We start from the raw sequence: 24,521 nt of genomic DNA on the forward strand, positions 1-24,521 counted from the left end.
CTTCTCTCTCCCCTTCTCCCCCTCCCTCTATATCTCTCCCTCTCTTTCCCCTTGCCCCCCTTCTCTCTCCCCTTCTCCTCCTCCCTCCCCTTCCCTCTCTTTCCCCCTTGCCTCCCTTCTCTCTCCCTCTGCCTGCTTCCTGAACCAGATGCGGTTGTAATTGGGAAGTAGAAGTGCTGTGCACAGGGATTCATTGCTCTTGGAGTCTGACACCCCTCCTCTAGGTGATCTCTACAGTTCCTTCCAACCCAGAATCCTATGATTTGGTCATAGAATTTTTGGTTGTTTGAAGGAGTATGGTTGCTGTTGAGAGCCCTTTGGGAGGCACCATAGGGAATATGGGGGAGAGAGCTGAGTTCGGATCCAGACTCAGACTTTTACCAGCTGTGGAAGCCCGGGAAGATCATTTCATCCCTCTTGGCCTCAGGTTCCTCATCCTCATGAAGGTACCTGCCTCCCCAGGCTGTTGGGAGGGTCCAAGGAGACAGTCCTTGTAAAGCTCTTAGCACAGGGCCTGGCTCAGAGTAGAGGCTGTAGAAGTGTGAGCTGTTGTCATTGTGATCACCAGCTGTGGAGCGCTCAGCCGCAGCTGCCTCATCTGTAACCTGGGTCCAAGAGCCTTTTTCATGGGGCTGTTGTGAGAATTAAGCAAGATGATGCATGTGAAGCCCCTTCCAAACTCAGTGTCAGTGCTAGGGAATCCATGTGTAGCTGTCGCACACCTGGATGGAGTCCCAGCTTGGAGCAAGAATTCAACCAGCATTCATTAAGTACCTACTGTGCACCTGACAGCACTCTTCTACTCTGGGCACCTGGAATACAAAGATAAAGATGAAACTCTCCTTGCTCTCAAAGAAAATAACATGTGAATAAAAAATTTAATATCTCCCACATCATTTTTGTGAAAAGGGAACAGATCTGAAGGAATTTTGTTAACAATGGAATGAGAGTTCCAGAGGGTACAATGGAAGGTTAAGATGGAGTAGGATGGGGACAAGGAAGGGAGGGAGCTGACCAGCACAGGTCAGCACATGGTACCAGAGAATCACAGAGATTCTGAGTAGAACCATAGGGCAATAGGTTGTTATACCTTTCGCAGTGGTGATGCTTATCCATCCATCAGCAAGAGGTAGAGGAGAGTATGCATGTGTACCATAACAGGGTAGGTGGAAAGGTTCTCATTCTACTTGATGGTCAAAGCAGAGAAAGGTGGAATCCTAGGGCCTGGCTGGTTATGGAGGGTTATGGCGTTAGTAGTTTCCTAGTTAAATGGTAAGGTAGTTGATGCCAGCCTAGAGGTGCCAAAGGAGTGCAATATTAAGCCTGGGATGATGACAGTTGTGTTTAAATATTGCTAGAAGAGAACTCCACTTTCCTCCAGGCCAGACAGATAGTAAGTAAATTGGGTCTTGTTTGATTTTTACTTTTTTACCCTGCCCAAAGAAATGATCAAAATTTACTTTAAAAAAATATGTCCAGTACATGTTTACATCTTACTTATGGAATCAGGATCAACAATTTTCATATGGCAGTGAAGGCAGAAACACTTGTTCAAATATTTCATCTTAGTAATAGAAAGTTGCTTTCATCTCCTCTAGGCAACAGGAGTTTTATCTTCAGCTCTAATACACACACAGAGAAAGTGGTGGTAAAAGAAGTGTGCCACTTTATTCACCTTTTGGTTTTTGTGAATAACTGGATGAGTCTATCTTCTGGTTAGTGGTTCATTTCTCTACACCTGTAAAATTAGTCCAAATTACATTTTGAGATGTAGAAGACTCTTTTACCCAAAATATTTTGTATGATACAGAATATCTCTGTTCTTTTTAAAAATATCATTTTAAGTCAGACATTTGGTTTGACATTAGCACCAAGAGAAGGATTGTGGGAGGGCTTGGTTGTCTTCAAAGATTAAATCTGTTTTCCAGATAATCCTGGCTTCTCTTAAATTAATGGATGACAGATCCATAAGAGGTTGTCACATAAACTCTTCTTGGGCATATTTGTGTATGGATATCAATAAACATTTGTTACATATCATATATATTTTCAGCAGTTTGTTTTGCCACTTTCTAAAGTAGCAATTCTTAGAGCACCTTGCTGTACAATTCAGACAGTATTCCAGAATCGAGAGAAACTAATGCTTTCAAGCTTCAAAGGTTGCTCCTTGTTTTTCTGGGATTTATCAGAAAAATCTGTGTTCAGTCTTTGAGTTTTAAGGTACTTGGGCTATAGTTCTTGAGACTTATTCATATCCTTTTTGTCTTTTTTACCTTTCCACACCTAAATTTTGAGCATTTTTTAGTATGTCTTTATGCAAAATTCTCTCCCTAGAACTATGGAATCTTAGTCCAATCTTCTTGGAATTTATCCAAAGTCATGTAACTCATTAGTGATAGATGCTGTATTGAGTAGGGCTCCTGACTCCTGGTCCATATTTCTTTTTTGATCTCTTCAGTTGCTTTCCTCTGGGCCTTCTTTCCATGGTGTTCAGGACCAGCACCACTGGTGTGAGGGCTGCTCATCCAGCCTCTGTTTGTCCACCATCACTCAGCTCTCACTTGTGGCTCCAAGAAGCTGTAGCGTGTGCAGCAGCCACATCCCTTAACATTGTCTCAGCAGGGGGAGGGTAAGCATCAGGCTTCAGGCCCTGAGTTGGGGGGTGTCTGCCCCAGGGATGTGAGGACTTGCCCCTAAGGAATGGACAGTTAGAATACCTTATCCCAGTGGCCATGCAGGCAGCTGGAGGAGGTGCTGTGGAGCTTGTAGAACTTGGTCCGGCATTAAAGATGCCAAGGTTGTCCGCTGTATCCCAGGCCATCAACACTTGTTCTGACTTCTGTCCTGCCACTGGACTTCGATGACTCAGGAGGAGAGTGAGGCTGATGACTGTGCACACCTCTGCCTCACTTAAATCCAATTCTCCCAGGAGCCAGGATATCACCCATGATGTCACTGGTTCTCTTTGAAAACAACGGATGAACGGCAACCCCTTGGTTAGGTACAGCAGCTAAAATTGGACATGGAAGGCAGATATACCCTTGTTTCCTACACAGATAGGATAGGAGTATCATCTCTTGGGGTTTTCTCTGGTTCCCAAGTTTTTGCTGATGCCCAGCATTTCCTTGGCCAGGGACTCTGTCCTAACTAAACACTTTGTCAGTCCAGTGGCTAGTAGGCAGCACTCAAATGTTGACCACAGCAGCACATTGAGCTGATGCCTAAAGGGCGCTCTCAGCGGCAACTCCTCCACCCTTTCCTTAGCTGTAACTTTATTAGCATAACTTGGAATGGTTTTCCTTGAGTGCACTACCTTGCTTCTGCTCATAATGAAGTTCATCTGCTACTCTTCTGCCTGTTCACACATCCTCAGGAGATCTTCCTATAGTTTATTCAATAAAATTCAGCCAATGTTGATTGAGGACTTGCAGCATACCGCTGTGTGTTCAACACTGTGGCTTGGCATTTCACTCCTAAGAGAGCTCAGCGTGAGCTGCAATCTTGGAAAGTTCACTATGTACTTTCTTCTAGATTATTTATAAAAATTAGAAATAAATGCAGCGCTTACACTAATCTCTGGAGTGAGTGATCCTGCTTTTATTGCCCTCTGGAGTGGGGAAGTATTTTTGTAGCTCTGCTCATAATCTCTTGCACCACTCACCTATCCCCAACAAGCCCATAGAATCCTCATTTTTTGTAGGCTTTGATTCATCATCTGATCACATAGTACTTTGTATTTCTCATATTCTCTTCTAATTTGAAACATACTTATCTGGGTGCTTGCTGCTCCTCCCGCTAATCTAATTGAAGTCCTTTGGTGCACAGGGCCATCCCTGTTTCCTGTTCTTCTGATGCTTCACAGAAACTAGCCTAGGGCATTGTGTATTCCAGACCCTGGGTCAAGGTTGTCTCTTCACATTTTCAACCCCATTCCACAAACATTTACTAAGTACCCACCAGTGAAAAGCACTGCCCAGGAGTGAGGATACAAAAACAAACTGACCCTCACGAAGCTTCAGTAAGTGAATATGAAAGCCACACAAAGGAAGGATGTACTCTCTCTTTGGGAGAGAGCAAGATTAAAGACCTCATGGAGGTAATGGCTCTTCAGCTGGACCTTGAGGAGCCCTACTGATCCCGAAGGGCAGAATTGAGGAGGCCAAGGGGCAGAGGAGGAGGAGGAATGCTGGCCGTGGGCCAGAAGCATCGGTAGGCTGGTCTGGTTGGAGTGCATTCTGAGTGAGGGGGAGTAATGTGATATAATCTGGAAAGATGAGTTTTAGTCAGATTGGGAAGTCTTTAAATACCAAAGGACTTTGTATCTGATCCTAGTGGAAGTATAAGGAGCTGCTGAAGCTTCTTGGAAGGAACAGACATGGTCAGTCCTGTATGTCAAGAATATTAGTTTGGGGGCAGCTAGGTGGTGCAGTGAATAGAGCACCGGCCCTGGATTCAGGAGGACCTGAGTTCAAATCCGGCCTCAGACACTTAACACAAAACTAACCTTGTGACCTTGGGCAAGTCACTTAACCCCAATTGCCCTACCTTCCCCCCTTCAAAAATCTAAAAAAAAAAAGTATTAGTTTGGCATCTTTTTGGAGGGTGGATAGGAGAGGGAATCTGCTGAAAAGAGAGATCAGCTAGGGGAATATTGCAGTAGTCCAGCAAGGATGATGAGAACCTGGACCAAGGTGATGGCTACATGAGCAGTGAGAAGGGGGATAGTGTGTAAGTGCTTGGGAGAGAGAATAGACAACACATGGAGGTTGAGAAAGAATCAAGAACCAAAGGTGAGTCCTAGATTTTGGAGCTGAGCAATGCCCTCAATAGAAATGTAGAAGCTGGAAAAAAGGAGGGTTTAGGGGAAGAGGGAAGAGCCATTTTTTAGATAGACACAGAAGGTTTAGAGCTGGAAGAGTCCCATCCTTCATTTTACAGATGAGAGAAACTGAGGCTCAGAGAAATTGTGACTTACCTAGAGGCATATAGCTAAGTAAGTTTCTAAGGTGGGATTAGAACCCAGGTATCCCTGACTCTGGGTCCAAGCCTTGTCCCCTAACCACACTGCCATTGAGTCTGAGCCTCATTCCTTTAGGAGATCCAGACAGAGATGCCTAACAAGCAGCTGGTAATGTGTGTGGTTCTATAGGTAGGAAGAAAAACTGATGCTTGATATGTAGGTTTAGGAGTCATAAGCAAAGAGATGATACTTGAACACGTGGAAGGCAGAAAGATCTCTGAAGCAGCATCAAGTTGAGGGAAACAGACCCAGGAGAGAGAGCTTTGGATGTGGCACACAGGTGATGATCCAGCAAAGGCTGTTGAGAATGAGAGTCACCTTGGCAGGAAGAAAAACCATGGCAGTTTTTGTCCTATTAAAAAGCTTAAGCAGATCAGTCAGAAATTATTTTTCCCTTTCAAAAGTCATGTTACCTTTCCCTTGAATAAGTTGTTTACTTAATTATTGTCAGGCCTAGCAGTAGATTCTTCCACCTATCCCCTAACAACAGCAAGACAGAAGTAGCCACATTATTTTGTAACACCTTCCAGCCATTCATCTTACAGTTTCCTTTTTTTTAAGTTTTCTTGGAACTCTTGGGTGGAGACAAGTTTGTTCCTGTAGGTCCAGAATCTACATTTTTTAACCTTTTATTGGGTCAGGGACCCCTCTTTCAGTCTAGTGAAACCCTTCTTAAAATAACAATTTAAAATAATTGATGGAAATGCTAAATATCATTTAGTGGTTACTGAAAATAAAAATGTAAATTTTTTCCCATCCAAGTTCATATCAACACCTTAGAGGATCTATGAACTCCAGGTTAAGAATTCCTGGTCTAGAATATTCAGTTCATTTAACTTTATTTGATCTAATAATTCTGACCTGTTGACTTCAAAAGGCAGTTTGAGGAAAGCAGTCTCCCTGATTCCTGTGAATGTCTGAAAAGAATCCCCCAAAGCCATGTAAAGTTAAACTAATGTATTAATCTGGAGAAGCTGTTGTGGGATCTGAAATTCTAGTTTTCTTGTTTGTTTTCTAGCAACTTCATGCGTCAGGAGTGTCTGGATTCCAGATTTGTGTTTGACCGACCTCTTCCAGTGTCTCGCCTAGTGTCTCTAATTGGAAGCAGTATCCTTTTTGTGTTAAAAGTATGGGTGTGAACATGGAGAGTAATGTACAGTTGATTGTGAATGTCATTTAAGACAAGGGATTTAGTTGCCTCTGTCCACATACCTGAAATTGACTAATGTTCCCTAGAATCCCACACATACATACATATGCACACACTTGTCCTGGAGCCATGTGAAAACTGGAGATTTTAAATCCCAGCAGCCCATCCCAAATAGTGCATAATATCCATGCTTCCTGAAAGCACAGCACCATGTAATGGCATTCTACGTGAGAAAAAAGTCCTTAGTGATTTATGCTTGGGTTTGATGAAGACCCCAAAATGTTGAATTTCATTCTAAAGAGAGGACTCAGACCATTGTGTTTTATCAAACAAAAAATGAGGTGATTTCAAAAATGTATACTGTGTATTTAGGGGGACCTTTGTTGTTTGTCAAGAAGATGGTCTAAAATTTGAGAGCTAAAATATGACATCCCTAGAATCATATGTGTCCTTAGATCAAGGAAGGCATCTTGAAAAGAAACATAGTCTGCTTGTCCACAACAGGAAAGAGTCTTTAACTAGATTAAGAGACCCAGATACCGACACAGCGTTATGGCCGGAGACCATATGGCGTGGGACTGCTCATTGCTGGTTATGATGTAAGTACAAACTCATCTCAGTTAACTGTTTGAAGTAGCTTTGTTTTTTTATGAAGTGGTCTTTGTCTTATAAATAGATAGAGAGATAGATATTAACCAGAGACAGTGTGGTGTTATAGATAGAGAACTGAGCAAGGTTCAGGTTTAGATCCTGCCTCTTATACTTATTGGCTCCATTGGTGACCATTGGGCAGATCACCTTAGCCTTGTATGCCTCAGACAGCTCCCTGGGACTTTTCTGGTAAGCCATAATGAGGCAGGTGGAAGGGGTTCCCACACCAGAAAGTCATATGCTGCTGACAGAAATCTCAGCTCCTTTGCATATTCACATGTATACTAATCATTCAAACTTTGATTAACTGAAATGTTTAGAGAATGGGATGTTTAGTTTAATTGAATTTTTATTAAACTACATTTTAACCAGACAGAAATTTTGTTTGTTTCAACCCCTCTTACTGAAAATCTCCCTGAACTGTGAGTCTACTTTTTTACTATGGTAGGTCCAGTGTCCTGGGAAAAGAAATAAATTTTTAATGTTGGACATTTTGTTACAATTGAATTGTCATTCTGAAATTCATTGGTAATTATATGGAATAATAGCTTCAAAAGACACTTAGTAACAATTATAATAATAGCTAGCATCTTTAATCATGCTTTTAGGTTTGCATAGTACTTTACAATTATTATCTCATTTGATCCTGGGAGGTAGGTATTAATATCCCCAATCTACAGATGGGGAAACTGAGATGGGAAGCAGTTAAGTGACTTGGCCAGAATCACTCAGCTACCAAGAGTCTGAGGCAGGATTTGAGCTCAGGCCTTCCTGACTTCAGGTTCAGTGATTCATCCTCTGCACCACCTAGCAGCTTGACCTGAGCGTATACACACCAAGGATTAGGGTTGTGGGCCAGTATAACAGGGCCTTTTTTTTTCCTAAATACTAAACACTGTGCCAGCACATTTTATACACAAACCCTGCATATTTCTTGCAAAACAAAAACAAAACTGGTTAACTCTGGTTGGGGGTTTACTGTAATTTGTCTCCTTTTGAGGCCTTTGTAGTCTGTTCATAAATTATTATTTTAATCTTTTTTTTTTTTATTTTTGGAGGGTAATTGGGATTAAGTAACTTGCCCAAGGTCACACGGCTGTGTGTGACTGTGTCTGTGGTGTCTGAGGCCAGATCTGAAATCAGGTCCTTCTGACTCGGGGCCGGCGCTCTACTCACTGCGCCACATAGCCTTCCTGTTTAAATCTTTTCCTCCCACATTGCAAAAAGTAAAATTACCATGTACTTTGCATTTAAGAAATTAAAAGTTTGTCAATATACTTTTTAATACAATGGTACCTAAATTTATCATAAACATCATGGAATTACTTTTCATGCTTATCTAGCTGAAGGTTAGCATGTTCTCTTCCTTTTTGCAGGATATGGGTCCCCATATCTTCCAGACCTGTCCATCTGCAAACTACTTTGACTGTCGGGCTATGTCCATTGGAGCCCGCTCTCAGTCGGCCCGTACTTACTTGGAGAGGTGTATGTCCAAATTCAGTGACTGTAAGTCAGGCTTGTTCTTTTTCAGGTCCTTATTAATAAGAGGGTGAAAGCAGCAGTCTCCTTAATGGAGAAAATATTGAACCTTATAAGAAGATTCCCTGTGCTGAAATGTCCTGCCACAAATACCTTCTTTTCCCTGCCCCTGGCCTACTAGAGTCTTTACTCTCAACCCAGAGGCCCTTCCAGAAGCCTGAGGTTCTGCTCCCACTGCTAGCCACAGCCGCATTCTGACCATAATCTGCACCTTCCAACACACAACTATTGAGGGAGAAAGACTAAAAAGGAGGTTGTGGGAAAGGAGAGATAAGAGATGAGATTGACAAAAAGCTCTACTTCCCTTTAGAGGGAAGGGGAGTGGGAAAAGAACAACCAGGGGCAGAGCTTAATATGCTTCCCCAAGCCTTTCATCTGATTTCTTTTTGTCAGTGAGCCCATTTTGATCTCCATATATATGGGCACCTTCGAGAAACATTAGTAAGAACTGAGGGAAATTGGAGAAGCAAGTCCAGGAGGTAATGCTCCTTTGGCAGGCTCATTTTTATGGCTCAGTTATATAGACTATGTTTTTATGGTCCACAACTTCAGTTTAACCTAGCATAGTTAAAATAAACTGAAGAAACTATCAAGTGTTCTCTCCTGAAGACAATCCCAATCTTGATTATTAGGCAATCTTTATTATTTTTTGTGTAAAATACTTGTGACTTGTTATTGATTTTGGTGGCTGGTTTGCCTGAAAAGTGCTAAGTATTGGGGCAAAACATGAATTTAAAATGGCAGGCTTGATAAATAGAAGTTTGACTTGTAAGGTAAAGCAACATCATTTATTTTCCCCATGTAGGCAGTTTGAATGAGCTGGTGAAACATGGTCTTCGTGCCTTACGGGAAACACTTCCTGCAGAACAAGACCTGACTACAAAGGTAAATTTCACTGTTTTTCAGTTAAATTCAATTAATGAAATGGTGCTGAAATAGAGATTATATAGTTCTTTCAGTTTGGGAAGAGGTAACTTGGTTTCTTGGCTTCTCACCATATGGTTTTGATAGTGATGACCATAATTGAGTAAAATACTTAACCTGCCTGGGCCTCAATTTCCCAAACAAGGACTTTCATGAGAAAGTGCTATGTGAATCTTAAAGTTTTGTATGATGAGTTATTATTATCTAGTGTTATAAGGAGTCTCGAATTTTTTTTCCATTAATTTTATGCATTTCTAACCAAAATTTCTGATTAATTTCTGATAAATCAAAAATTTTGTTCCATGCAAGAGAAGGGAAGCAAAGACAGATCCAGAGGAAATGAGATAAAAAGGGATAAGGGTAGGGGAGAAGAGAAAGAGAATGGAGAAGCAAAGGAGAAAGAGAGCCAGAATTTTATACAACTCTAAAGGAAACATTTTAGTCACTTCAGCTTAGTAAACTTGCATCTCCCAGCAGGTCATAGCACTGTGTGCACTAGTAGCAAGGCTGTTGCAAGATGCCCCCATCTCCAACAGACATTTGTAAAATACACGTAGCTTTTTATAGGAACCAAATCTTTCTTGTGCTCTCCTTTTTTGAAAACCAGTTTTATGTGTTAAAAATAAAAAGGTCTATTTTCTGGCCCATGGGGGAAAAAAAATTTTGTTCCATTTGCCAGATATTAATGAATGAAAAAGTTTCATGTGAAGAAGTGGTTGGTAAATTTCAGAAAAAAATATATCTAGATATAGTGTGATTTTTTTTAAAGTGTAACTTTATAAATGATCAAATTTTTTAAATAGATCTTTATTTTTTGTAAAACCATCTCTTTCCAGTTCATCCCCTTTTTTATAATGAGAGGCCCATTAAATCCAATAAAGAATTTCCTTCTTTTCTTAACCAGGCATGATTCATACATTTTGTTTCTGTCTCCAGATGGAGTAGACAGTTTGCTATCAGTTAATGAGGGGTTTTATAGGTTACACGGTGTCTTGATATTTTTAAAATTCTGCTTCCCAGAATGTTTCCATTGGAATTGTTGGGAAAGACTTGGAGTTCACCATCTATGATGATGATGACGTGTCTCCTTTCCTGGAAGGTCTGGAAGAAAGACCACAGAGAAAAGCACAGGTAGGTCATGGAGCTGCTTGCAAACAAGACTTTCTTTTCTTTCATGACCTTCCTAAGAAAATACCTTGTAGTCCCACAGAGAAAGATTTTTCTAACTTCTTGCAAAAACATAATCGGGTTACAATCTAAATGATGATTAAGAAATAGGTAGATAAGGGGCGGCCAGGTGGCTCAGCGAGTAAGAGCACCGACCCCAGAGGCGGGATGACCTGGGATCAAATCCGGGCTCAGACACTCAGCACCACACCCAGAAATAACTGGCCGTGTAACCTTGAGCAAGTTACTTAACCCCAATTGCTTAAAAAAAAAAGAAAGAAATAGGGAGATGTAAATTCTGTTTTGATGGGAATGAGTTTAAAGTAGTTTCATGTGGGAATGAAAAAGTCCTTACATTAATATAAGAAGGAAAATACTGGGAAAAGATAGGCAGTGAGATCAGAGTGAACATTAAGACTACATAGGAGTCAGCGATGTGATGTGTTAGCGGAGGTTTGCGGTAAGGCTTCAGCTTGTCAACATTTGATAAACATAATTTTACAAAAGAAAAGCTACCCCATGTAATTCAGGATGTGGCTTTGTTTACTCCATAGAATGAACTACTTGCTGTTGATTTCATGTGTCTTTGTGTTTTCCCCTTCAGCCTGCTCAGCCTGCTGAGGAACCTGCAGAGAAGGCTGATGAGCCCATGGAGCACTGATCAGTCTAAGCCAGTCTAGGTCTATGTCAGCAAGTCTAAAAGGAGCCCTTCTGTCCACATGCCAGTTATTATCCACGCTTTCAGCCAGATGCAGAGCTACAGAATGAGATGTTCTTAGGAATCAGTCCTGGAATGATTTTCCCAAGAAACCTAACTAAAAGGTTATAACTGGATGCATTTTCTTGAAAAGGGAAGATGTAATCATTTTCTAGAAAGAATGGGGTATCAGCACTACTGTTTTTATATGAAGAACATATTGTCTTTATGATTTTAAAGGCAACTGTGAAATAAAATTGTTTCAACTGATTATGGTATTTTTTTCTTTGACAGCTTCAACAAAAACACTTTGTCATTTGCCATATCCCTAGTCAGAGTTAATGTGTGGTGGCTCAGCGAGTAAGAGCACCGGCTCCAGTGTTGGGACAACCTGGAGATCGAATCCCGGGCTCAGACACTCAGCACCACACCCAGAAATAACTGGCCGTGTAACCTTGAGCAAGTTACTTAACCCTGATTGCTTTAAAAAAAAAAGTATGCAGAGTTAATGTGTGTAATTTTAATTTTCTTGAAATTTGCTGAACTAAAAAGGAAAAAATATCTACCATCACCTTCATTTTCAGCTCTCAAATGAGGGTGACAGGGCAGTGAAACTGGAAATCTCTTGACCAGCCTTGCATGTAGTTTGGAATGGAGGGTTTGGTCTGGGGTGGGAGGAAACACCCAATTATCTGGGGCCCTTTCTTTTAAAAATTACTGTTTTCTAAAGGGACCTAGCCATCATTCTAGTAAACATAGAAATTATGTTTAAAAAAATTTTTTAAGTAAACCGTCCAAATTTGTTTATTATAAAAAGAAGTCGCAAGGACATTAACATGCTGTTTGTTTTCTGCTGATCCCTTCTGTGTACATCATCCAATTTTGTTGTTTTTATATATGACCCCATTTAACTTGTAACACAAAAAATGGTAAATTGTGGTTAGGAAAAAGAAAAGTAGAAGATGGCACATGAGCTTTGAAGGAAATTAGACTGTCTAAGAGGCCTTGGAGGTAAAGTGGGAGAGCTTTCCGATCCTGGGGAATAGATTCTACCATTCCTCAGTCCACAAATGTTTGGGTAAAGTTTTTCAATATTACAAATAACAGTACTGCTAATATTTTTGTACTGTCGGGTCTTTCCCTTTGTCATTAATACCCTTAGAGTATGTTCCCACCTGTGAAATCACTAGGTGAAAGAATATGGCCTCTCATTTCTGCTCTTAAACCTGTGAATTCTTGATCACTAGTCACCATACTCTTGACCTGCCACTTCACACCACCGTGCTAAGTTAAACTGATTTTATTTTTAACCTAAGCAAAACAGTAAGAAAGTCAATCTTGTAAAAAAAAAAAAATCATATGGCCCAAAGACCAATACCAAAGATGGGGATTATTTGCTAGTTTGCCTATAATAGTAATAGCTGATGTTTAGCTTTATAGTTTGCAAAGGACTTTCCCCACAACAACCTGGGGAGGTGGGTGGTACAGGTTTCTGAAGTTGTATTTTTGAGATGAAGAAGCAGATTTAGAGAAATCAAGCCAGTGGGTGCCAGATGAGTCATAGCACCACCCCCTTCTCCCCTCAGACTAATGCAAAAACATCCCTAGAGTCTTGGGAATAGTGATGCTTCCAGCCCAGTGCCCTCAGCCATTATCCTGGGAAACAGCTTCTGTGGAGAAAAGGTCAACCATTCCTGCCAACTGCTATCTACTAAAAGCAAGGCCCCCTGAGGGAGAGACAGGCAGCAAACCGTGCCAGGAGAGGCAAACCACCACCACCCTGATCACTATCTCTCCAGGCTATGATGGAGACAGCCCTGAACTCAGAGCCCAAGAGCGTTGGTATTAGCAATCCAACTGGGTGGCAGTGCCTGTGAGATGGAGTCTGGTCACCGTTCCTGCATCGACTACAGTCGCAGCTCCTGCCTTAGATATTAGCAGTGTGATGTCTAGACCTTAGTTTCCTCATCCATAAAATAGGGTAATAATATCACCTCCTTTACTGGTCATGAGGATCAAGTGACATACATAGAGCACTTTGGAAATCTATGTAAGAACTAATTATTACTATTACTATTATTTATATGTAACAGATCAACCATCATGGTGAGAAGATTTGAAATTGACATTTAGGAGCTGGTTAAAAGGACTGGGCTGATTGAGCTTGAAGAAAAGATTTAATAGGGTTCATCATAGCTAGTTATCAATACTGTGAAGTTATTTTGTCATGTGTTATAAGGGAATTGATTGGGGGGTTTTGGTGGAAGCTACAGTGGCAGGTATATAAAGAAACGCTTCCTAACAATGCTGCACAAAAGTGTAAGGGGGCTACTTTGAGACATGTTTCCTTGAAGGTCTTCAAGCAAAAGTTGTATGACCATTTCTCAGAGATCATATTGGAAGGGACCTTAAAAATCAAGTCCTTCCATCTTCCCCCACCCATTTTACAGATGAGTAAACTGAAGCTCGGGTTTAAAAAAAAAAAACAACACCAACAAGTGCTTTAATGTGAGTGCTTATTGTCTCCTATTATCTATTCATCTATTCTCTCCAGTTTATCCTGTTTGTATCTTGTTTGTAGTCATTTCTTTGCAGATCATCTTTCCCAAGAGACTGAAAGTTCTTGAGAGCAGGGACCTGACTGCCTTTCTTTTATCCCCAGTGTTTATCATGGTGTTAAATAGTAGCCATTGCTTAATTGAAGTAAGTTATTGACAGATTGAGAAGAGAGGTGATTTGAATAAGGTCACAACTATGTAGGCATCTGAGCTGGGATTCCAACCCAGGTCCCCTGACTCAAAATCTCTTTGTTCTTCACTCTAGCATCTGGGTTGGGAGAGCTCTCCGAGGTTCCCTCCACCTAGATTCCACGATGTTATGATTTATGGCTCTGATCCCACCTAAAACTTCCTATCTGATCCAGACCACTATTTTGTCACTAAGGAAACACAGAGATGTGGCAACACCTTTCAGGTGGAGAGGACAATCATTTCCTGTCTCACAAGATTGTTTTTCATTATTGTACCCCTGGCATTTGACACTGAGCCTTATACACAGTAAGGACTTGAGAAATGTCTGGAGTAAAGGTCTGTACCTATAGAAATGATTGCTCATTCTTAAAGTATAAATTGAAAGGATTATGAGCATAATGCAAAAGGCTAATACATTATTGTTTGCCTCAATTTCCTTATCTGTAAAATGGGGATAATAATAGTACTTACCACCAAGAGTTGTAAGGATCAAATACGACAAAAATTGTAAAACATTGAGCACAGTGCTTGGCGTGTAGTAAGCACTATTTAAGTGTTAGTTATTATTCAATGTTGGTTTTCTTGTTCTATTGTTCTTGATGGAATCTTAGACTTTCTTTTATGCCTGGCATATGGTAAACACTGAATGTTTTTTGATTAATGATTAATGTCATATGGATACCCATTCTCCCTCTCTGCCCCTGACACTTAACTACTTGTATGACCTTAAGTTGCTTAACTTCTCCAAGTGTGTTTCTCATATTGCATTATATGTCCAATGAGGTCCTTTCTAGCCCCAGATCTGATCCTATGAATTATCAGGGAAAAGCAAAAGAATCTTCATTTGTACTTTCCACATATGTCCATATGTAATTACAGTGTCCTAGCATCTTGGAACGATGGAAGCTGATTTCTGCCAATGAATACACCTTGGAAATGATTTTAATTGCCCTGTGATAGGAGGGCAGCTAAGTGGCACAGTGTAAAGTGAACCAGGGTTGGAGTCAGGTAGACCTGAGTTCAAATCCATCCTCAGACACTTACTGTGTGACCTTAGGCAAGTCACCTAACCCTATATACTCTAGATTCTTCATCTGTAAAATCAACTGGAGAAGAAAATGACAAACAACACCAGTATCTCTACCAAGAAAACCCCAAAAGGGGTCATGAAGAATATAACATGAAAAACAATAATGATGGGGGGGATTGAAACTTATACCAGAGTTGGAATGGATTTTGAGTGTTTTCTTTAAAATCTCAAATGGGTAGACTTGAAGGATAAGATATAATAGGCAATAAGTACCTATTTGATAATAAGATGACTAGAAAGGTCAGATACTTCCTACCTCCCTTTCTGGAAATGAGAGGCAACACAAGTAGCAGCGTCATTTACAAAAACCAAAGGTTTTCCCCAATTCTCTGGGTCCTGCTTTCTACGTCCTGTGAAGGGCAAATGAGATAATAATTGTAAAGGACTTCACATAGTGCCTGACACATAGTAAGCACTATATAAACGTTAGTAATTATCACTATCAATTATTATTTCACTCATTTATTCTAACAAAAGCCTCAAGCACTTCCCACGTTCAGAGCCCTAGATTGTAAGCTCCTTGAGGGTAGGGATATCCCTAGTGCTTAGCATAATGCCTGGTACATTATAAGTGCTTAATAAATATTGATTGATTGATTGCCAAGGGCAGAGGGCATGAAATATGAAAAAATGAAACATTTCACCTTTAAAAGAGCCTACTACATATCTCATAGCAGACAGAATCAGACATGATATAAACAGCAAATATAAGATCCCATTTTCCCTGACCCCTTTTGGGTTTCTCTTGGCAGCATGGTTTGTCATTCCATCTCCAGCTGATTTTACAGATGAGGAAACTGAGGCAAACAGGGTTAAGTGACTTGCCCAGGGTCACACAGCTAGTCTTTACTGACTCCCGGGCCAGTCCTCTAACCACTGTACTGCACATATTAATTATATGTTATATATTAAATTGCATTTCATTATGTTATAATTATTATTGTTATTCTCACCCCGGCTCTGGGTCTCTCCAGTGCCCAGAACAGTGCTGTGCTGCAAGGGTCACTTAGGCAGGACCGCACTGAGCGGAAGGGGAGCTCCCTGCGGCCAGGCATCCCCTCCGAGGAGCCTCGGCTGCCTAAATAGAGCATTCCCGGGAATGCGCGGCCGCCCAGCAGGGGGCGAGTTGCTGGAAGGCTCCGTTGGTTTCGCCAATCGGGGTGAGCCGGGAGGGGTTGAGGCGGGGCCGAGGACGTGAGAGGCGAAGCTGCGCGGCGGGAGGAGGCGTGTCCTCTCCGGGCCGCCGTAGACGCTAGGTGGCTTTGGTCTCCATCCCTTCCACGTCAGCCAGGGACTCTGAGGAGCCGCCACCGCCGCCGCTACTGCCCCAGCCGCTTCCGTCACCGCCCCGGGCCAGGTAGCGGGTAGGGGTCGAGGCCGGGTCGGGGTCCAGGCCGAGGCGCCTGCAGGTGGGGCCGCCCGCTCCGCTGGGAAGGGGCGGGAGGGCGGCCTTCGGCGGGGTCGGGTCCCTGGGCCTGCTCGGACGTCCTCGGGGCCCTCCCCCCCAGGCCGAGGCTGGGGCGTGAGCGGGGGAGGGGGCGTCTGTCCGGGTTCTGACCCCCGACCTCGGGGGTGCTGACTCCGCGCTCCTGACGCGGTCCGGGCCTCCGGGGCCTGACCGCCAGCCCTCCTTGCCCAGGCCGGGGACCGCCCCGTCCGGAGCCACCCCTGCCGGCCTCCGCACCGCGTTGGCCTGCGCGTCCCCCAAGTCCATCGCCTAACCCCGGGCTTTACCCGTCCCGCCACCTGGAGTGCCCTCCCTCCTCTTCCGCATCCCGGCTTCCCAGCCACAGCCCCGGCTTCTGCAGGCAGCCCTTCCTGGCCCTCCCAGGAATGCCCCCTGTGGTGTTTGCACCCAGCGTGCCCTAGACTGGCAGCTCCCGGAGGGCAGGCGCCGCCCTCCTCCTTCCTGTGTGCCCCCAGTGCCTGGCATACAGCGGGCGCCTAATAAACGCACGTCGGCTGGCCGACCCTAGACTTCTCATCATCAACAGAAACATCCCTTGTTCCTTTAGCGCTTTGAAATCCCAAAACCCCCTGGAGTAGGGAAAGAAAAAGGGGGAGAAAACTTTACTCATTTCACCAAGGAGGGAATGCTCTGGGCCTGGGCTCCCCCTGCTTGTGCAGGGGGCATCCAGAACGTCGCAGACCCAGCCTTGCCTTTTAGGGGCACTTCTCCTGTCAGAGCTCGTGGCCCCTCGAGAGCTGCAGGTGTTCCGCAGTCTGCATCAGGGTCCAGACTGGGCAGAGTACCAGGCTCCGCAGGCAGTGCTTGGTAGCCTAAGTGGCTCCATAGTCATTCCATAGAAACAGCTTCCTCAGAATCTTAGATTATAATTATCAGAAACTGAGACTCTGCCTCCTTATCTCCCCCAGGCTGGAAGTGCATCGACCTCGCACAGGCCAGTCCTAGCATGGATCAGGCCAGGAGCTTTTTCAGCTTGGGCCACTTTCTCCTCTCCTTAGGCAGACAGGTGGCTCCCTTCCTCCCTCCCAAAGACTCTCCATAATGGTGCCAGATTAGTGCTGACGCCCAGTTGATTGTAGCTCACAGTTTCCCACCTGGAGCAGTCCTCCAGCCTCAACATCCTCAGTAGCAAGAATCAAAGGCGTGCAGTGATCTTATACTCTTTTAAAAGTGTTAGACTTTTAAAGTTAAACAGAGCTTAGCGTGTTTTAATTGCCAGTATTAGGATTATGTTTATTGACTTATTGAAACTTTTTAATAAGTAGTGATATCTTGTACTTATTCTAGAATTTCTGGTATTTGTCATCAAAAATATTTGCACTGTGGAGTACCCATAACCAGACACCATGACTGCTGCAGAAAATGTATGTTATACGTTAATTAACGTACCAATGGATTCAGAGCCACCATCTGAAATTATCTTAAAAAATGACCTTGGTAAGTGAAGGATGGGAAATCTAGACATGATCGTATTTGTTTATGAAGCTAATTTGTGATTGGAAACAGTCGATTTTTATTTTATTTCGGTATACGAGATCCATGATTTCATCTTTGTGGGGACTACCTTTATCAGCTCAGTTCAATCCTCCCTAAGGGTTAGTGTACTGTCTTCATGAGTTGTGGGAGGAAAAATTTATTACATTTTGGCTAACTTTCTGGGGATGTGCTTTTCTGAACCTTGCTAAGCTGGTCTTTGAATGACAAAAAGCATTGGAAGACTTGGTTTTCAGACCTTTTCTCCTTGGTAAGCCAGAGCTTGAACCTTGTTGATACAGCCTTTCTGAATCCATGGTCATCACCACACCGTGAAGAGGCATAAAGGAAAGGTTAATGTGGGGGGTTTTGTCCAAAGTTTTTATATGAAGAAAACCATATATAAATAAGTTAGTAAAAGTGTTTCTCAACATTCTGTGAATGTCTGTCATATTAAAAATGAAAACTTCTCTTATGCTAAGACTTTGCATGTATTATTCTTTGTTTAAATTTCCAGCACCTGCATGGTACATTGCATGTGTCAGGAAATTTTCAAATATTTTTTAAATTGGATTGAAATTTGAAAATAGGACATCATCTATTTGAATAATGGAAAGAGAACATAAGAGATGGACTGTGTGGTGAAATGAAATATTTGTAAGGTGCTTTGCACAATGCCTGGCACAAAGTAGAAGCTGTATGAATGCTTATTCCCTTTCTCCTCTCACAAAACACATCTTTGATTAGACGTCTTCTCTTCTTTTTAAGGAGTGATGAGTATTTGATGGTGGGTACAAGGTTGAGACTGTCTAGGTCTCTTTGTGAGACCTTTGTGTGGTCTTATATTACTTTAGGTAAACCAAAAGAGACTGTCTTCTCACTTAAGTTCATAAGATTTAGAGCTAGAAGGAAACTTAGCAGTAATAATAACAATAGTTGGCATTACATAGCACCTTTAAAGTTTGCAGAGTAGTTGTTTTTTTTTGTCCTTTTTGGAGGGCAGTTGGGGTCAAGTAACTTGCCCAAGTTACATGGCTAGTATTTTTGTGTCGGTGTTAAGTGTCTGAGGCCGGAACCGAACTCAGGTCCTCCTGACTCTGGGGCTGATGCTTTACTCACTGCGCCACCTAGCCACCCTACAGAGTAGTTTGTGTCTGTCTGTGTGTGTGTGTGTGTGTGTGTGTGTGTGTGTGTGTGTGTGTGTGTGATTTGATCCCCAGTGAAACATTGTGAAATAGGGAGTTTATAGGTATTATTCTTTTCTACAGTTGAGTAAACTAAGACTTAAGTTATCCATAGTAATACAAATACTATTGTCAAAGAAAGTATTTGAACACAAACTTCTTTGAACTCCCAAGTTCAGCATTCTTTCTACTCTCTCATTCTGCCTCATTTCTCTGCAGAAACTGCAGGAAACTGAGGCACAGAAGAGTGGAATGACCTATCTAAGCCATACATTTATAGTAAGTAGCAGAATGAGGTTTTGCATCCAAGCCCTTATGACTAGAATATGGCTCTATAAGCATTTATTTTATTCAGAACAGAGGACAGGTAAAGAGGTTGCCTTGAACCTGGGTTCAAGTCCTGCCTCTAACACACATAGTGGCCATATGACCCAGGGCAAGATCTGTCACCTCACAGTGCCCCAAGCAATTCTGTAAGTCACTGAGCAATTGCTGGTCTGACTTATAGAAGGAGGTTCCACGTGGATGACCTCATAGATCCAGTAAAAAAAATCTGAGGAAGTTGGATAAGAATTTGGAGGGGATGGGAGCTTCACAGAATAAGATTCTGAAGACCCAAAGAGAAATGGTTTTCATAAAGAGAAAAGAAGGGAGATGTCTAAAGAGACTGGTGTAGATGCACAGGGAAGTTACCAATCAAATTGAATTTTTAAAAGACATATGCAAAGATAAAAGCAACCACAGGTAATAGAGGTTCAATCAATCACCAAACTCTTATTAAGTGTTTACTATGTGCCAGATACTGAACTAAGTGCTGAAAATAAAAAGGAGTAAAAACAGTCCCTACCCACAAGGAACTTAACATTCTAATGGCGAGAGATGACATATATAATTAGTGCACACAGGATAAATATGCGGCTGATGGGAGATAATCTTAGAAGGAATGGCATTGGCAGCTGGGGGTACCAGGAAAGTCCTGTATAGCTGGTATTTGAGTTGAGTCAAAGGAAGGCAGGTATTATTCTAAGAGTTGAAAGTTAGGAAGAAGAGTATCTGGGTACAGAAAACAGCCTGAGCATGCAGAGGAAAAGGCATGTCGTGTGCAAGGGACAATAAGTGTGTCAGTAGGGCTGGAGGAGAGTAGAATGTAAAAAGACACAAATGCCCAAAAAAAGAACTTTATATTTGATCTCAGAGGTAGTAGAGAGCTCCTGGAGGAACAGGGAAGAGGTGGGGCTGTCTCATGGTCTTACCAACTCTTTAGGGAAATCACTTTGGCAGCTCTGGAGGATGGCTTGTTGTGGGAAGAGACCTGAGACAGAAGAGGCCAGTTAGAAGACTGTTTCGATGGTCTATGCTAGAAGTGATGAGGTCCTGCACAAAAGTGGTGAAGAGAGATTGTAGAGAAAGAAATTATAAGATTTGTCCTCCAACTCGGTATGTTGAGAGAAGAGTTAAAGATGAGACACCAGAGTTTCAGACCTGGCTCTCCGGAAGATTGGAGGTACCTTCAGCAATAATAGGAAAGTTCAGAAAAGGGGTGGGTTTGGGGGAAAAAAATAATGAGTTCTGTTTTGAATGCAAAAATGAAAATGTTGCACAGCCCTATTACAATAGTGTCAAAAGCATTAACATTCAGATTAAGCTAAAGTTGTAAGGAAGGTGAAAGACGGCAGAAAGATTTTTTTTTTAAAAGCTGTATTTCAGAAAAGTGGAGTATCTAGGCAGATAGGATTGGTAAATGGGTCAGTGATAGAGGAAGAAACACAGCAGAGCTGCTCAACTCTTATTTTACTTCTCTTTTCTCTGCCTAACAAAATGATGTTTAGTTTGGAAAAGACATTACAAGTGGCTAATAGGGAACCGTTTCTTCCCCCTCTGAGATTGAGATGGATAGGTAGATAGAGCATTGAACAAATTCTTACGCTGTTCTTGAATTCAGAACTGGTTGAATGACCTGATGTAAAAGTTAGTCATTAATAGTTTGATATCACCTTAGAAGGCATTTTCTGGTACTCCAGGAAACAATGGCCCTGTGCTATTGAACATCTTTACTATTGATTGGGTAAGTACAAAGATGACATATGAGGCAGATTTTCAGAAGACACAGAGAAATAGAAAGTTCACTGGATGACAATCAGGATTCAGAGATACCTTGACAAGGTAGACTCTTGCATAGAATCTACTGAAACTTAAATAGGGATAAAGTTTTGCACTTGGGTTCGAAAAAATATATATTATTTTCCTAGCGTGAAATGTGGGGGCAGTAATGGGGAGTGGCACTGTGCAGATTGGGGGTTTTAGTGGACTGCAGGCTCACCTATAATCCTTTATATATCTTTGAAGAAAAGACTTGGGGCAGGGAAGGGGGGTGGCTCATGAGAGCTAGCTTCCTTTTCTGGGAGGGGGCAGTTTTTTGTTCTTGACTCCAGAGAGCAGAACTAGAAGCAATGGGGTATACGTGATAAAGGTATATCTAGCCTTGACCAAAGTGAGAAAACTTCCCAACGGTTTTTTGTTTTGCCTTGGGGGTTTTTTGGTTACAAATGAAGCAGTAAATTCCTAGCAACTTTTAAGGAAATTTGCATCTCTTCGTTTTGCTAGTTTATAAATAGTAGTAAAAATTCAAGAACAAAACAAACATCAGTTATAGAAAAACAAAGATATTAGTGATGTTTTCTGGACTTGGTGTCTTTCATAGTGCCAAGCTAGTACATGTAATTCTCAGATTCAGGATCATAGCTGAGGAAGGGGGAAAGGATAAGGAAAGCCCCTCCTCCCCCCCCTCCCAAGTTCATTGAAAGTTGTTACATGGAACTCTCTATAATCAGTCTCTGTTTCTGAGCTGTAATTACCAGCAGTTTATTATTTTCACAGATATCTGAAAACTAAGGGTTTTCCACATTGGAGCAAACCTCTCTACCCGAAGTCACAATATCTTAGGGCTACAAAAGGGTCCTTCCGTAGTCATCTATACCATTCCTTCCATTTTACAGATGAGAAAACTGAGAACAAAAGAGGGAGGAGAACTTGCCTAAGTCAGTGGTGGAAGGACTAGAACTTAGATCTTCTGGCTCTCAGTCCAAGCCTCTTTCACTGTCCCAGGACCCTGTCACTAATTAGTTTGTATTTTCATTTTCTATTTGGTATTTATCATAGGTCTTTACAGCTTGAATTTTTCATGAAACATATTTTGGGCTTTGATGGCTGAAGTTTGATGTTTTTCATTTGGTTGTTATAAAATTTTTAAAACTTTATTCCTAAGACTATTCTTTTTTAATTAGAAAAGGGAGATGTAAAGTCTAAGACTGAGGCTTTGAAGAAAGTAATCATTATGATCCTGAATGGTGAAAAGCTTCCTGGACTTCTGATGACCATCATTCGCTTTGTGCTGCCTCTCCAGGATCACACCATCAAAAAATTACTCCTAGTATTTTGGGAAATTGTTCCCAAAACAACTCCAGATGGTCGACTTTTACATGAGATGATCCTTGTGTGTGATGCTTATCGAAAGGTAAATCAGAGTGCTTTAGAGCTAGAGTTTGGTTCTGTTTTTGCTCCTTTTTCTGACTGGTTTAAAAAAATTTAATTGTCATTTCCTTAAAATTTCATTTTGGGCAAAAAAATGTAGTGATATTCAGAACTAGCTTCCTATTTGTGAACTGGGAAAATTAATTTTATTCCAAAATGAATTCGTTTCTTGTTGTCTTTGCTGAAATCCCCTGTGTACATATTATGAATGAAAAATAAGGTACTTAAAGTAGAGATTTTACAAAATTATCTTACACTAAGGACACAGAGTGTAAGTGTAAGTTGATTCGTATGACCAGCAGCGAGAATGAGGCTAATGTGTTCCATTTGATATGGAAGTGGTCAAGTTCTTCTTTCCTACACTCTTCCTTCAAAACATTGAGACACTGAAAACTTCTTTGGTAGCTTTAGCATTCTAAGAAAGAGACTTTGAGGGATGAACATGTCCTTTTGAAAAATGAGTACTCCAGAAAAAAAGGAAGTATCTGCTGTTTGAATTTGTGTTTCAGGATCTTCAGCACCCCAACGAGTTTATTCGGGGCTCCACTCTTCGTTTTCTTTGCAAACTGAAAGAAGCTGAGTTACTGGAGCCTCTGATGCCAGCTATCCGGGCCTGCCTGGAGCATCGGCACAGCTATGTCCGGAGGAATGCTGTCCTGGCCATCTATACCATCTACAGGTACGTATGTGTTCATGCTTCTGCTGCAGTGCAGGAATGAGTAAGTGGGAGAAGCAGCTGACACCATCTTTCATTTCTTCACTTCTAGGAGCATGGGGCAGTCTTAAATGCCTTTTCTCACCCCACACAGAGCTAATACTGGCTTCTTCCTTATGCAACTTTTAAAATAAATTTGATAGCACTCAGCAAATAAAATACTGAAAAAAAAAACACCTCAAAATAAAATGTAAACTATTTGCAATTAAAAAAATACATTTTTCTATAACAGGCACAAATTTCACTCTGAGAACATTTGTTTCCCAAGAGTGTAATGCAGTTCATACATTGGTCATCCCTTCTGTCTTTTATAAAGCCCATGTCTTAAACCCTTCAGAGCAGTTAAGGATCTGGGTGTTCACTCAGGACTTATCGTTTGTAGGTCTATTAGAGTTAGGTGAGCCTTGCCAGATAGGAGAAAACCTCCATGAGCTGGTGTCAAATCAATATTCTGATCATCAGTTACTGCCTAGGACTGTGATGTGTGGCACAGGGATGCTTTGGGGCCATGCAGACAAGTCTTTGTCCCTCTCCTTCTATCCTAGTGTCTTTGCTTTTGGAATTTTCTGCCTCCTACCTTGCTGCCAGGCTCTCTCACTTCTTGGTTGCTTTAAGCCTGCCTCTAGAAGTGACACTGTGTGTAAAATAAGAGGAGATAGGTTCAAAGTAGGACTTGGGAGCACCCTCCTTGTGAAGAGAGGGACTTTAGAACATGAATATTTTTGCCTTCAGGGCCCTTTTTTTCTTCCTTTCTGGTTCTCTGCTGCATCCCTAATAGTTGAAAAATTATTGATTGTGGAATTACTGTATAGAAGGTGCTTGAGCATGTTGTAGAACCTTAGGATCACCATTTAGCATTACATTCATAAGTTGTGTAAGTCATGAAAGAAGTTTCTGTTTGATAAAATCCTAGTTAAATTGTCTTTTACTGTTAAAATCTGTAACATATTTTACTAAAGTAAAGAACAGTTATTAAGGGGGCGGCTAGGTGGTGCAGTGAGTAAAGTGCTGGCCCCGGAGTCTGGAGGACCTGGGTTCGGTTCCGGCCTCAGACACTTAACACCCCCACACACAAACTAGCCATGTAACCTCGGTCAAGTTACTTAACCCCAGTTGCCCTCCAAAAGGCAAAAAAAAACCCCAGTTATTAAATAAATGAAGC

At 41.8% G+C, this 24,521-nt stretch overlaps 2 protein-coding genes across 5 annotated transcripts in view; both read left to right on the forward strand.

Annotated features, from left to right (window-relative positions):
• The window catches only part of PSMA1 (proteasome 20S subunit alpha 1), a 14,207-nt gene extending 2,788 nt beyond the window's left edge, over nt 1–11,419 (forward strand). Inside the window, exons 5-10 of the mRNA XM_069091151.1 lie at nt 6,039–6,127; nt 6,699–6,769; nt 8,198–8,327; nt 9,166–9,245; nt 10,305–10,415; nt 11,056–11,419. Coding sequence (XP_068947252.1) covers nt 6,039–6,127; nt 6,699–6,769; nt 8,198–8,327; nt 9,166–9,245; nt 10,305–10,415; nt 11,056–11,112 — 538 coding nt within the window. The 3' untranslated portion in view covers nt 11,113–11,419. The remainder of the gene's footprint in view (nt 1–6,038; nt 6,128–6,698; nt 6,770–8,197; nt 8,328–9,165; nt 9,246–10,304; nt 10,416–11,055) is intronic.
• Nucleotides 11,420–16,190: 4,771 nt separating this feature from the next.
• Nucleotides 16,191–24,521, forward strand: part of COPB1 (COPI coat complex subunit beta 1) — a 39,706-nt gene continuing 31,375 nt past the window's right edge. Inside the window, exons 1-4 of one of the 4 annotated variants that reach the window (XM_069091154.1) lie at nt 16,191–16,345; nt 17,744–17,893; nt 22,398–22,627; nt 23,154–23,323. In XM_069091154.1, coding sequence (XP_068947255.1) covers nt 17,803–17,893; nt 22,398–22,627; nt 23,154–23,323 — 491 coding nt within the window. In that variant the 5' untranslated portion in view covers nt 16,191–16,345; nt 17,744–17,802. Of the gene's footprint in view, nt 16,398–17,743; nt 17,894–22,397; nt 22,628–23,153; nt 23,324–24,521 lie in introns of all 4 variants that reach the window. The other 3 variants (XM_069091153.1, XM_069091155.1, XM_069091156.1) reach the window with 3 other exon arrangements.

This window comes from Petaurus breviceps, unplaced genomic scaffold, assembly GCF_028583685.1.
Source record: "Petaurus breviceps papuanus isolate PSGF00001 unplaced genomic scaffold, PetGlider_PUasm1.0 188, whole genome shotgun sequence".
Taxonomy (NCBI): Eukaryota; Metazoa; Chordata; class Mammalia; order Diprotodontia; family Petauridae; genus Petaurus; species Petaurus breviceps.